The 14,171-nt window shown below is 46.8% G+C and overlaps 3 protein-coding genes across 3 annotated transcripts; 1 reads left to right on the top strand and 2 right to left on the bottom strand.

The window, feature by feature from the left end:
- Window positions 1-231: 231 nt before the first annotated feature.
- On the bottom strand, window positions 232-1,204 carry PpBr36_10450 (uncharacterized protein; the record flags this gene model as incomplete). The annotated part of the gene is given in 3 exon segments (XM_029897561.1): window positions 232-659; window positions 714-936; window positions 953-1,204. The coding sequence occupies 3 exon segments, from the start codon at window positions 1,202-1,204 to the stop codon at window positions 232-234; spliced, it is 903 nt and encodes a 300-aa protein (XP_029744095.1).
- A 776-nt stretch (window positions 1,205-1,980) lies between these two features.
- PpBr36_10449 (uncharacterized protein) lies at window positions 1,981-3,265 on the top strand (the record flags this gene model as incomplete). Its single annotated transcript, XM_029897560.1, has 3 exons — window positions 1,981-3,020; window positions 3,061-3,079; window positions 3,101-3,265. The coding sequence occupies 3 exons, from the start codon at window positions 1,981-1,983 to the stop codon at window positions 3,263-3,265; spliced, it is 1,224 nt and encodes a 407-aa protein (XP_029744137.1).
- Window positions 3,266-7,254: 3,989 nt separating this feature from the next.
- On the bottom strand, window positions 7,255-7,781 carry PpBr36_10448 (uncharacterized protein; the record flags this gene model as incomplete). Its single annotated transcript, XM_029897559.1, has 2 exons — window positions 7,255-7,530; window positions 7,563-7,781. 2 exons carry the CDS (start codon window positions 7,779-7,781, stop codon window positions 7,282-7,284), a joined length of 468 nt encoding a protein of 155 aa, XP_029744138.1. The 3' UTR covers window positions 7,255-7,281.
- Window positions 7,782-14,171: the final 6,390 nt, after the last annotated feature.

Genomic DNA, 14,171 nt, shown 5'->3' with positions numbered 1-14,171 from the left:
CCACATATGGTAATCATCACGCGTGCAAAATAAAAAAAGAGGAACACATATTGGTACTGTTAATATCACAGATCTAACCAGTCTAGCTATCGAAGAAATCTACGCCGTTTTCGAGCGATTCGCTTCAGTTGCGGCAATACCTATTTCCTAGTGCAGAAAACATTCTCATGTTGTGTATAAATTCATACCTTCAAAAGATCGCTTTGCTATATCTCACGTGCCTACATAGAATCACCTCGACTTCTTCTCAATGCCACACCTTTGCAGGCAGCTTTCCACCCCAAGAGCAATGCTAGTGGGAATCGCCTTGCGCACGGCCTCAATGTTTTCGCCAGAAATCGACTGCCCAAACGCGGCGGCGATCAGGTCGTCCGTGAACGCGACCGTCTGCTCGACCACCTGGCCGGCGCCGGGATCCTCGCTGGAAAAAGCAGCAACGAATACGGCATCGGAACAATCAGGGTTGAACTGCGTGTGAATAGATCCTTGATAAAACGGCGTCATCTGGTAAGTTCCAATCTCGTTCTTGATTACGCGGGGCTTTCCTTCGCCGTCCACGATTCCGTTTTCGGGCATCATTTCAGTAACAAGACGTCCTTCAACGACCAGTTGCAGCTCTGCCGATCGGGGGTGGGTGTGGAAGGTATTGAGGCCACAAGCTGTTTCAAGGTTAGAAGGTCAGAAATGTGGGTTGGGTTAAAAAGCAGACTTACGCCCCACACGACCAACGGCCATCCCAGAACCCGTCCCGACCAAGGCGGGAAAGGTTTTGCGGTTTGCGGCTACAAGCATGCCACCATCGCCGGCGCCTTCCTGGGTCTGATTGAAGTTGAACACAAACTGAGAATCGTCCGGGAGAAGATTAAACCGGTCCGCGGCGCTTTGGGATTTGTTAGCAAACACGAGCAAGCAAAAGCAAACGCGAATCCCAATCTCCTATCTGGCAAAATACTTGCCTTGATGCGAGAAAAAGTTGTTGCGTCAAGCTGAGTTCTTGATTTGCTTTTTCTTCACGATTTTCAGAGCTCTGGGAAGACCTGGCCAAAGCCGGAATCGACGGAGACGTGCAGCGGGCTGCCAAAGTCGAGGTTGCGTCTCCACTAAACGCTGAACATTCCGTGGGTTTTGGGGACGCTTGAGCCGAAGCTAATATAGCAACGATGGAAAGAAAGCTAGGGATTGTAAAAGCCGAACTGTGACGCATAGCGAATGGTAAACCGAAATAAATAACAAAAATAGCAAATTAATGCAGAGACCTGTAATGCGTGTAAAAGAATGGAATGCGTTGGTGTATGAAAGAAGGACGTACAATTCCTCTGCTGTTCCACTTGTTTGGGCAATGCCCCTTTTATATTCGGTGCAGCTTCTGAATCTAGAGGTGACCTTTTCTAAGGGGTAATGCTGGTCCATTACCGGTCCGGGGACCATTTTCAGGCGCGGGTCCGTTTCCGGGCCGGCTTTTATGTCCTTTTGGGTTACGTCGAAATTTCCAAACCTTTGGAGGTGTGGTACAAATCTTGCCTCCTTACATTCAACCTAAACGAGCACGATCGCTATAGTACGTGTTAACGCTTTTTGTCTATTTTAGGGCGTATCGTGGCTAGCTTTGACCTTTTGTTCTAAGCCAGTTCCAAAACCCGAAACTGTCAAATCATCTTTGGTATAAGTGTAAGATGCCTGGTTGAGCCTGGTTGTAGTACTGTATGCAGGGTCTATAATATAAACGTTGGTGAATCTCTAGTTATGTTAATCGGGCTGTTATCCTTACAGTTGATATTTGATACGCGGGGTTTGCATTGGCGCACTTGCAGCTAATAAAGGTCCAAATCTGGGCCATTCCCCAAAACTAAGGGCTGCCGTCACTGCATCCAAATAAACTACTTAAAGAACTCAACATTTGACGTGCACGACGCTCAAATCGCATGAAAAGCATACATGCACGAATCGTAAAACTCAAATCTGATAAGCATTGCAGACCAAATGTCTTTTCATACAGCAAAACCAAACCGGTCCGACTCATACCGGCCAAGGCATGTCGAAAAAGTTACACCTGACGCAATTTGGACCAAGATACATGGCACAATCATTAGTGCAAACGTATTAGATAAAGCGGGAATGGCATATAGAGTTTTCCCCGACTTCACCGCCGTGCTTGGAAAGCTTTCTCGGCCTGAAATTGCCGAACTTACACGTCAAACTTACGAGGCACGTCAACGGAGAAAAAGCAGCAAAACTCCCGTCGATGGACATCGCATCAAGGCAGGCGAGCCCAGTGGGATGATGGACCGGGCAAGCAACGCAAGTGACAGTTTACAGCATCACTCAACTGGGTGCCCGAGGTCTGGGGCCAGACACTCATCTGTGAAAAAAGAACATGAACACAATCATCGACCTCGCCCCAACAGCTCAGACGAGGAAAGGAGGTGCTCCCAGTCCAAAAGAAACGAAAAGAACGATGATGGACAAATAAACAAAAGCAACATCTCTCGTCCCTTGGCACAGCCAGCACTGACCGCGCCAGCGGGAAAATACGCCGACAAGACAGATAAGAAGCTGCCGATAAAACCAATCCTCAAAAAGGAAGGGACGAGTCGTGTCCGATTCGGTCCCGGTGTGCAGATAAACACGTTGCACGGGGAGACAAGTACAAGAAAGCGGCATGAGAATGCGCCCGTGGGACATATAAGTTACAGTAAACAAAAGGAGGGAAGTTATCGTCAATATGAACAGAGTATGTCCTTTAAACAGGAGGGTTCCTATAACAGAACATGTAAAGACGGAAAATGTGAGTCTGTCGCGTGTCGTTGTTTTTGGGAGCGGAGTTGGGATCGAGATGGAGTCCGACAGAGTGCGGAACGGCGTTTGACCAGCTCTAGAAATTATCATGGTTTCGGAAGAACCGATGGCAAGTATACGTCTCCGAAGCACGAGATAGAGGTATTCGTCACAGGCCGGACCACCGACTATAGGATACAGATTGTCGTAGAGTATAAGGACCTTACCAAGCATATGAGAAGATAGTTACTTGCAATTAAAACAATAAAGTAAATACTGTTTCAGTACAGTATTGTACAGTACTGTAACTGAACCTCTTTTTTAGGTCGGCCTACTGCACAGATTCAAGCGCAACCAAGTAACAAAACCAACCCGCTCCATCAGTATACTCTTGCCCACGGGCCTTGTATGTTGTGGCTTGGGAGGTGGAGGATTCGCGGTGCGCCGACCTTCCGTACAAAGTAAGGATGTCGGTACTGGGGCCGGTTAAACGCGAGCCGTGACTGGTGCTCCGAGCCGACCACGGCGAAAATTCGCCGCTAATCGACATTCTTTACGGACATCATATTTAAATACTGGGACGCCCAGAGGGTCCCAAACCAAGACTCGGGAGATAAGAACCTGGAGTTGAAAAAGGGCGAAATCGGGCCCGATACCGATATGGTTTCTGGTTGCGCCCATTCCGGGTGCGTGAAACTCAAGAGGCCCAAAACTAGGAGCTGGTGACTGCGCCACGGACTCAGGCAATCCTCAACCCTCGCTCAGCCATACCGAAATCGGCTCAGGATTATAGTATGACCACACGGGAGATTCGAGAGCAATTTTTTCAACGTTTTTCCTCTTATTAAACCTGCTCGCATGAGATAAGCTAGAATCAGATATTCAATTGCCAGGGTAAGCCTTTAACTGTGGCATGCCTTTACAGTTGATTTCCCCTACAAAAGAATGACTACAACAAAGGCCATACAATGGCTAGTACAAGGACACCTGCTCTGCTACAGAAAAGCGCCAGTGCCAAATTTACCTACTTTCGGACCAGGCCCTTTCTTGGTACCTAAACATATCGGCCGTGGACCAGTTTCCTGTTTTCCGCCCGGCGACCTGAACCGACACAAGCAATTAAAGAACATATTTCCATTTCAATACAAGAATAGTAATGCCAGTCCAACAACCAGACTAGATGTTTAACAAAAACCAGCCGTTCGTCATCCTCAAATCCCAGCAAGTATATTCACCATCTCCTTTACGGTTCTTCAGGGCATTTGTCACGTTAGGATAGAAGAGCACAGTCTGAGCCGCACTGGCGATCGCTGCAGTCTAAAGCATGGATATGGACCTGCTAGTCGATACGCGCAAGATGTGCACGAGGTCGCATGTGACGACGAAAAGCCAAAACATATCCAATAGCAGCTCGGGCTATCCAGAAGCCCCATCAGATAACACCGCGACAAAGTCGAATATCGACTCGCAGAATCAGAAGCCTCAGACCAAAAGGATAAAAATTATCATCGGAACTCGCAGCCTTTACCCCAATCAAGTGTGAAACAGTCTTAATCTTTCGGGCCGGTTTGTGAAGTACTTGTGCTCTAGAGCTTAATGCGATTGGCTTACGGCTTTGGAAATAAAAGGCTCAAGTCTTGGTTGTGAAGGTGATAAGTTGTTAGTTTTTGGTTTTGGGTTGGCGCATGATTCAGCTCACTTTCCGGCTTGGGACTAACTTCCACTGCAGATGCATGGAAATTTTCATAACCTCAATAAACGCTATTGTAGCAAAGCAAACAACATATAATACTGTAGCGTCTATATCTTGTTTTGTAAACGGTTTGCCTGCATCGCTTCCGAGCTGGGCTGCTTGAATTGTTTGCATCTGTCGTATCATACTTCCTACTTCTATCCCATCCTCCCAGGACGAATTCTCTGACTGATGACATGTTTTGCTATAGAGACACTTTGCTTGCTGCATTCCATCCGGACTGGCGATATTGTGCACAGTGGGCTCTCAAGCCTTGGGCTTTTGCCATGTTTGCTCGCTGGAACGTCAGACATGGGTATTTTGTAACGGACAAAAGGCTTCGGCTGAGATAAGCTTGTTTTGTCGAGAAGCTCGATTTTGATAAGCCAGTCATGCAATGAAAGCTCGGGTTGAGCCATGCCGGGAGGGGTCAAATATATCTTCTGTCGCCGTCTGGCTTCTGATTCTCTCGACATTTCAACACCAGCTCTACTTTCGCTTGCCTCCCAAAAGCTGTCCGGTACATGGGCCAATTCTTGGGTTCCGTCGCCTGGTTTTGTTCATTGTTCATCCGTCCCTGTTTCCGATTGCAAAATCTTCCTTTACTTTGTGTAATTCTTCTTCTGCCTGTGGTGAATCTGTTTTTCCGCTAGCAGTTCAGCTTCAAATCTTTATTTTACTTTGCTAAATGGATTTGTGCTTTTCATAAGTAGAGAGTCACCCAGATTCCGCGGCCTTGTATTATGAATTGATAGTTTGTTGTTCTGATAATCTGTTCATGAACTCCCTTCTCGATTTATGTAGAGTAACGTTGGGCTCCACATCTCCGACCCCCCTAAAGTCCGGCCCCCTTGAAAAATGTAACGACGAAATACCCCTTTTATAAACCGATTTAAATGTAAACCTATCAACGCACAATAATACAATCATTGTCAGGCTCTCCCGGTTCGCTAACCTCTTCTCCATCGTTCAAATCCTCTAAACAGTCCCTATTATTTTCCTGTGCTTCATAAACGTTTTTTTTGCTGACCAAAAGCTCGTTGGGATCCGGAATTACCCTTTTCCTTTTGACCGGCCGTACCGCCTCCAATTTTGCTTTTAACAAACTGATTTTTTGCTGAGCTTCAGCCAATAAGATATCCTTGGTTTCGAAGCTTTTTTGGACTTTTGCAAACAAAAGCCGTGAAGTGGCGTTACTTTTTTCGGACCGGGAAATTTCCTGTAGTTGAAGTCGAATATCTCGGGTCGTTTTAGGGGTTTTCCAAATAAGTAAAGATTGGTCGTTAATTTTTTGGTTTGGGCTTTCCGGTGTTTTATCCCTTTGGAAGCCGTTATTTCTACCTTTTTCGACGTTGGCGTTGCTATTTTCTAATAAAAACGGGTTTAAAAGTGGTTTTGCCAAGTTCACCGGCCATAACCCCGTCGTACGCCAACCAGATTGAATGGTTTTTGCTATAAATGCTTTTGATCTGGCTTTTCGATAGCAAAGTAGAAAGTTTCGTTTCCCAACAACCGTTGAACAGCAAAACTGGTTTACAAATCCCAGGTGACGTCGATAAGCTTCCTTTAACGGCCCAAAAACCGATAAATCCAACGGTTGAAGAACGTGCGACGAATGAGGAGGTAAATATAAAAGCTGAATATTATTTTGGAGGCAAACAAGCATAAACTCGTCGCTGACGTGTGATCCGTGGCCGTCGAGAACTAATAAACGCTTTTCAGGAGTTAAAGGTTGGGTATTTGGAATAAACACCTTTTTTAACCATTCGATACCTGTTTCATTATTTGTCCACCCGTTTTCTGTTGCATGAAATTGCCAGGTATCGAAAGGACTTAAATCAGCTGGAAACCATTGTTGCTGTACGTTTTTCCCCTTAAATATAACGAGGGGAGGTATAACAGCCCCCGTAGCTGATACACATTCGATTATGCTCGTCCAACCCCGCGTTCCAGGCTCTTTTCGCTGTAATGGCCGGATTTTATTACGCCCTAACACCAGGCCATTAGATCCTTTGCCTTCCATTATACCTGTTTCGTCCATATTCCAACGGTTGGCCGGTTTTATAGTATCGATAACGGGATTTTTCAAATAGGACCACCAAGATTTAATTACCTCGGTTGTAGCCCCATTAACCCGGGCATTTTCTATTCGCCGGGGCCTTTGGGTTTTCAAAATTGGATATCGGGCTATAAAACGGCTAACCCAATGTTTCCCAAGGCTTTTTCTTTCTCCGGCGGCCTGAAGAATTCGTTCCGCAAAATAGCGTAGTTCTTGATGCGTTGGCGGAAGGCCTAACGCGGCCTGCGCAAGTACCCAATCTGCCAAATAGGTCTCCTGCTCCTGTGAAAGCCTTTGACAAAATCTTTTCGCTTGTTGAATTGACTGGGCCCCCTTTAAACGATCGTGAAGGGTACTCCGAGGAATACCCCATTTTTGCGAGGTTTTGTGAACTGATTTGCCATTTCTTATGTCAGAAATGGCAGCAAGAAGCTGATTTTCAGTGTACTGTTTCATTGGAAAGTTTGGAGCAAGAATCTTCAAAATGCAAGTTCTAAAGTGAAAAATTCGTCTAGATATTTATAAAATAAAACAAAGGGTTGACGTGGCTGAGTAGATATTTTTAGGGGCCGGACTTTAGGGGGGTCGGAGATGTGGAGCCCAACGTTATTTCAACTGCCCACTGGCTAGTCGTCAGCTACCTGAAAAAGAAAAAAAAAAGAAACCAGCCATTTCCAAATTAAAATGTTTACCAGCCCGGCTCTGACGCATGGCCTCATGCCCGGATCCTAAGGTCTGGGATTTTAGGAAACTGTCCCAGTCGTGTTATTTTTTCGGACAAATCCAGCACGGATTTCCGTGAATGATCCGAGGTCCTCTTTCGAATAGGTGTCTTCCGTTGGTCTGGACCTGGCTTTTGCACCTTTTGTACCTTTTGCGCCTTTTGCGCCTTTTTCTTGTGCAACATGTTAAGCATATCCTCGATATCGCCTGGCTTGTAAATCTTCGACTTCACTGAAGCTTTCTAGAGGCGGAGTGTTAGGTCTGTCCATGCACCGGTCGGCGAGTCAAGCAAACCTTTTCCGCGATCTTTCCGTCGCAATTGTATCCTTCCGACTCGAAGACGACAAACTCGTCCTTGTCAGGGTATTCTATATAGAGAGCTAGCTCGACCCCGGACAGTCTTCCGTATTTGTAACACTTGCTCAGCAATCCTTTGAGGTTTCGATTGATTTTCTTCTGGTGTCGCTGCTTGCCTTGTTCTCGAGGGTTCATTGTGCATCTCCGAAGGGACTGAGGATTCGAATATAAATATGAAACAAAAGGGATATCTTGAGAGTTGCGACAGAACAGACCCTAAATACAGGATTTGTCCAAATCCGGGCTGGCAAGCTGAATGCCAACGGTGTGACGTTGAAATTCCGGTCCCATGTACAGGAGGGAAATGGCCCCATATTCAAGTGGGGATCCAGGCCCAGAACTTGGGCACCTTACCGGCACAAATTATTTGTGGGGCCAGGTTAGGAACACCGACGAGTACGACGTAACCCGTCACAGTTGTTGGAACACAGTTGAAGTCAGGTTCACGAACCAGGGATAAAGTCCAAATACATGACGCAATAGACTCTAGTATGCATTGATACCAGCCCTACCGGTTGTGATTCTGTTCGGCTAGTTTCGTTTCGACACTTGGCTAGAGGACACAAATTAACAGCTCCTAAAAAGGTCCAAAATTGTAAAAAAAAAAACCCCCAAAAAAAAAACCCGACAACAGTCGACAGGTTCGGAGACATAAAGAAAAGACAGAGGACTAAGGCCAACATAGAACCGCCCTACAGATCCACAATCTACTCATATAACTCCTTTAACGCCTTCACTTGTGCCTCTACCTGCGCTGCCCATTTTTCCAAACTACCGATCTTGTCGTCTACTTCCTTTTGAAGCCTCTTTAGCTGAGTCTCTCTCCTACATAATTACGTCAGTGACATGTTGTATGCTATCCATTAACAAAAGCACAAGTACTTACTCGCTGTTAAACACCTCTAACTGTCTGACATGTTCCTGTAACCGTCGAGAAAATAGCTGCTCACAATGCTGCTCATCGTGCTGTCCACAGCGCTGCTTACAGTGCTGCTGCACAATCTGCTTCACAACCTGTACCAGGCCTTCTGCACTCTCAGCGGCCGTGTTGCCTTTTGCCGTCGTGCACGGACTGTCTTCCGACAAAGGATGACTTGGTGCCGGCTGCGAAGTTTTGCTACAGCCAAAAGTTACTGTCTGAAAACCGTCGCTGAAGGTAAGATCAGGAAGCTCGACGCCTGGATGTGCCTGGGTTGACGGCAAAATTTGAAAGTCCGACAAATCTGCAAAATCTTCCAGGTTGAAGCTGTGGAACTGAGCTCCGTAGTTGAATTGTGACCAGTCGAAGGACATGTTATCGGATCAGTTTTGGCTGAACTGACAATCTACGAAAAGATGGCACGAAAATATCTATGGCAGTCTGTGCTTGGGTGATTATCTATCTGAAGGCAAATATACAAGCCGTCGGGGAAACCAATGCAGGTCTAATAAGCCGCGCGCTAAATTTAGACTCGTCAACGTTTTCAGCCGCCACCCATGCCCCGCTTGAACCCCACTTTTATCAGCAATGTGACTTTGTTGGTGTACTTGGGGCTGTAATCGCACAGCCCCCAAGTAGTTTCCCATCACTTACCGAACAAGAGAAACGCCACCGTGCTGTGACGAGTAAGGAACAGTTGACGGCCTCATCGTCACCAACAGCCCGAGTCTAGACCCAACCTCCCGCTCGGACCTTTTTTGGCCCGGATGGCGTTCTCTCAATGCCCCAGAATAATAGCAGGCCTTTTTCCGCGGCGACCCGCTCGCCCATGCACTGCTGGATCGCCAATTGGAGCGCCACGACAGTTGTCTGGGTCTGATCCACAAGTTCCATGATGCAGCACCATTGTTTTTGATAAGTTGTTATTCTGCGCTCCAATTCGGCATTTTGCAAGTGGATTGCGCGAAGCGTATGTGCCTCGCTCATTTTTTTTCCGTAATCCTCTAATTACCCGCTGGATCAAAGCCTCTATCGAACAATCCCCCATATTTTACAGCGGATATAGTTTGTGACGCACACAAAGTACGCGTGGGGCCTGCATGAATCGGTAGGAGAGCCATGTATTGGTCTACGTTGCGCCATATAGCCTAAAGAGCACTGGGCGGCTTTTATCCTGCGCTGAGCGCTGACTAAGCCCTTGTAATCATGTGACCTCTGTCTCTATCTTCTGCAACAATTTGTGTCAGGCGACCTTTTACCACAGTAAACAAAAATCGGGGCGGGGCAGTTGCGGCCTTGTGTTGCTCGGCCACCTAAGGAGCTAAATTGAAAATGTCGGCAGGAAACAACAATCGAAGGGAGGCAAGAGAAGATTGCCGCAAAAAACTTTCTGTCCATTGTTAACAATATAGGTGCTAACAGGGGGTCCAGGTGGTAACCTGGGTGCGGCGTGGTTGCTAACAATGCTAAACTGCGCTGTAAAATTGGGTGGGAAATGCACCGATTTCAGGGTAGATAGTTGATTTAGTTAATGATAACTGTATTACTTGGGAGGATTGTGCTCTATCCTCCAACAGTAACCATTGCTGCTGTCGAAGCCCGCGTGGCCTCCGGCAGTGTTCATGTTCATGCTTTTTTTGCTAGAAGTCGGCGCGAAGCAGCTTGTAGGGTGGCGAAATGGCTGCCAATAAAGTCCGTGCCTAGGAATTAGGTTCCACATCACCTGAGTGCTGGCATAAAAACGATGCTCGTAGCAATTCGTAAAAGATTCGAGTCGGCAAATATTTTATTCAGAGAAATTTAGCCAAACTACATTTGATCGTTTTACAGAATTTACTTACCATGGTAATCGAGTGGCAAAGGGTAGCATGATACATGGCAACGAATTTTGTGCAAAAAAGCCGCGAAAAGGACCTTTGGACCTATGTTTTTACAATGATGATGTATACAGTCGCAGTACAACCCTTTGGATGGTATTTTGTGCCTGGGATCGTTGCTGTTGGCGTAGGCGGAGTACCGACCGGGTCCGCTTTAAGTGTGAATGATCAGGGAGGCAAGTGGGGGACAAAAAAACGCGAACCGCCAAATCCTCGAAGAAGACGGACATGGCCAGCAAGGGTAATGTCTTACAACACGGCTGGAATCCTTGGACCTTGCTTGAAATGTTGGGCATTCGCACCCGTCACCTCCTCGGTAAAACAGATAGCAAAAGACTGGAAGACCGAGCGAATCTGAGTTGGCCAGGGGATGGTTTGATGGGGCGAATAAGATGACCCTTGGGCCTTTACAGATAATTAGGGCTGCATAAGTCCCACACCTCCAAAGTACGTACAGTATGTATTGTTTCCCGGAGTTTCCCCATGACGAGGAGCCATATTGTGAGCACAGGCATTTCAGCGGTCGGCGCGCGCGGAGTTGGTAAGCATAAAAAGCTCTCAAATACCTCGACCGACCTCGAATGCACCCCGTAGGACAAATTCAAGGATGGGCCTGCATACCAAGTGCTAAAGGACAGCAGCCTAAAGATTTTACCGTTAGCGGCATGCGGGGGCGTCACATTGCAACATTGTCTGGCGATATGTGAGGCATTTCGACGATGTAATGCTAAGTCCCGCGTATGTATGTGACCGAAATAAGGACAGCGAGATATTGGCGATGTGAAAAGCAACACTAGGCAGGATGGCGTCGCAAGTGCTGAACCCACAGCCTTGGACGTGTTTTGTCCTTGTATTGATACTGAACTGTTGTGACATTGATGGCGGTGATTTTGGTAATTTGAACCAGAGCCTCGGGATTGTGATGAAGGTGGTGATGAGGAGTAACAAAAAGTCGAACGGTGATGCCGACAAAGTTACTGCGATTGGAAGGAAAAAGAAATATTATCAACATGCCTCAGATTAGTGGGGTTTTGGCGCCACTGTATCCGTCGAAATGCTACTCCGTCGCAAGCAAAACCAGGGATGGAGCTTTGCCAAGGTGGTGATAAGAACCAAAACCCTGGGTCCAGCAAAAGGATGCTGCGATCCTCGAGTTTGCCACTTTTCAAATGCGCAGTTGGTGTTTGTGCGCCTGGAATATAGGGCCGAAAGGCCGAGCTGAGATTATTAACCGAAGGATAGTGGGGCCCGTACATTTGCCAGGTTTTATGGAAGGTTCTCCCTGCAAATGTGCCGAATTAGGGACCGGAGGTGCAACCCAAAGCAGCATTATCATGTTACTTTTGCACAGCACCAACATCGACCAAAAGAAGGAAAAAGGCGGTTATCACACAAAAGATCGCCAAAGACCAGATTTGGACCGTTTGTGCGGAATCTAACTGCGTGGACGAACAGGCGCAGGCGATGGAAACCCCGTTTTGACTGGCAACCTTCAGGATGTGGATGTAGGCATAGGGAAAAAAACATTTATTATGAAGTCGAGTCTGACACCGCTACCATCGCCAACTCCTAGGTCAAAACAGTGGCCATTCTACTTTATCAATACTGTCAGTTGCATAGCATTACTGGAGCCTAAAAGCCATGGTAGCTGCGCCTCAAGACCACGTATCAAGCGGCGTAGCTGCTTCGAATGAAGACAACACGGTAACTGCCACCCCACCATTCCCAAACGTCTCCAGACCGATTTGCTCACGGGTTGGGAAAGCGTGAAGCTAATAAATCTCCAGGTACCCAACTATGATCATCTTAGCCATTATCTCTGTCACGCACTGCAGATGATTGAGTCCGCCCGCCAGATAAATGTGAAAAGAGAGCGCATCTACCAGCAGGAGCGTGTGGAAGCTCAGGCATTGCTTCACAGAGTGCACGATTTGCAGGAAGGACAAAAGGAACTTATGTCGGACCATACCAGGGCCATCAAAAACCAGGAGGAGATGATGAAAATCAATCAAAGTCTGGAGGTTCAACTCGAAGAAGCCCAGATGAACCAAGCTGTGTGGAAGCAGCAGCACTACCAGCTTGTCAAAAATGCGGACCTGAACAATGCTCAAGTCGAGGGATTGGAACATGTGGTCGAACAACAGGCGCGAGATTTGCTGGTCTTGAAAGAGGATAACGAAAGAATCATGTCGATGCTTTTGAAACATTACCCTAACCTTTTGGAGGACGGCAGCAATCTTTTTTCAATCTTGGAGAACGAAAGCGAAAACGGCAGAAAGAAGAGAAGGCGGCCATCCAGCTAGACACAGATAGGCGAAGGTTTTACCACTCGGGTAGGGACAAAGGCTATAGTTTCGAGTCTATCTTGCACGGTAAAGACGTGAATATACCAAAACTGTTGGTTTGTTATGCGGATCAATCCGCATTGGATTTGCACATGACTTATCTTGTCGATAGTAACAACGGTAGGGACCCCTATAAACGGCCATCCTACCGTTGTGCAACCTACTTTTGTAACCTTTACGAGACAATCAACAGAATAGGTAGCAACAACAATAAAAATTGCTACGTTGGTTGAACCACAGGCTAGCCACCTCTAAATGGCCCCTTTCCTATTCAACAAAAACTTTAATGCACTAACTAAAACAGGATATTGCCCATTGTCACCTGAAACCCCGCCTTGCCCGGCCTTCATTAACAGGAGAGTATAGATACGAAAATGCTAACTTTCAATAAGCAAGACACAACACAAACGGGGACGGGGTATTTGACTAACAAGCCATGCAGACTAATGCGGGAGTTTGAGTTTTAGAGTTATTACCGGCGCTGTACACGGTTCTTCGTTCTATCTCGACTCCAAGTGTACTGTGTTCACCTTCCTGCCCGAAATGGGGCTTTGGCATGCGATAGAACCTGGTAATATAATATTGTGCTGAATCTGAAATGTGATGAATAAGAAAATGTGGCGCTCCTGCGCTCCTGTTTTTTGGCAGTGTGACGTTTCCACGAAAAAATGGCTTGGCCGACTTCGGCACGAGCGGACTAAAAACGGGACCATAGTCGGAGTAACCATATAAACCTTTTGACTTGAACCCAATCAAAACGATCGCACTAATCATACTAAGCCGCAGACCCCCATATAGAGCCGGAATTTTGAGGAATGCATCGAAAGCTGGCCCGAACTGCTTATGGTTTACCAGCTGCGTAAGTCTTTGTTTCTTGTTTTCCGTGTCCGAGATGGATGTAAGTCGTGCCCACCAACGCATTTCGAAGTAGGGGTTCTTGAACCCGAGAGCCCCTTGAAACTGACGAATCTTGTAGTAAAATTCCCCATCGTCTGGCTTTCTTTCGTTTGTATATTCATCCATAAGAGCAACTTTCAGGTCTTTGCTAATCTCTGTTATGAAACGTCAGCTTTCGTTACGTCGTAGAGCTGGAGTCCAAATAAATACCGGCGGGATAAAAATCCACTATCCATCTTTTTTGGGCATGGGAACGCAGCTGCCGAGCGGCTTCGACTCTGTGTCGGCCTCGGAAACATTCCAATTTGAAGGAGGGAGGGAATTCCAACTTTGGATACTCTCCTCGAACTGCTTTTAAGATGTGTTCCTCAGATATGCCGGCTGCATGGAGAAATTCGTGCAGCTGATCTTTTTTTATGCAAGCAGGAATGCGGTTGGGCAGTTCTTCAGGGAGCCAGCCCTTTTCGCCAGCATGATGCTGAGAGAG

Source organism: Pyricularia pennisetigena (genome assembly GCF_004337985.1).
Source record: "Pyricularia pennisetigena strain Br36 chromosome Unknown Pyricularia_pennisetigena_Br36_Scf_10, whole genome shotgun sequence".
NCBI classification, from domain to species: domain Eukaryota; kingdom Fungi; phylum Ascomycota; class Sordariomycetes; order Magnaporthales; family Pyriculariaceae; genus Pyricularia; species Pyricularia pennisetigena.
This window is presented reverse-complemented; position numbering and strand designations above follow the sequence as displayed.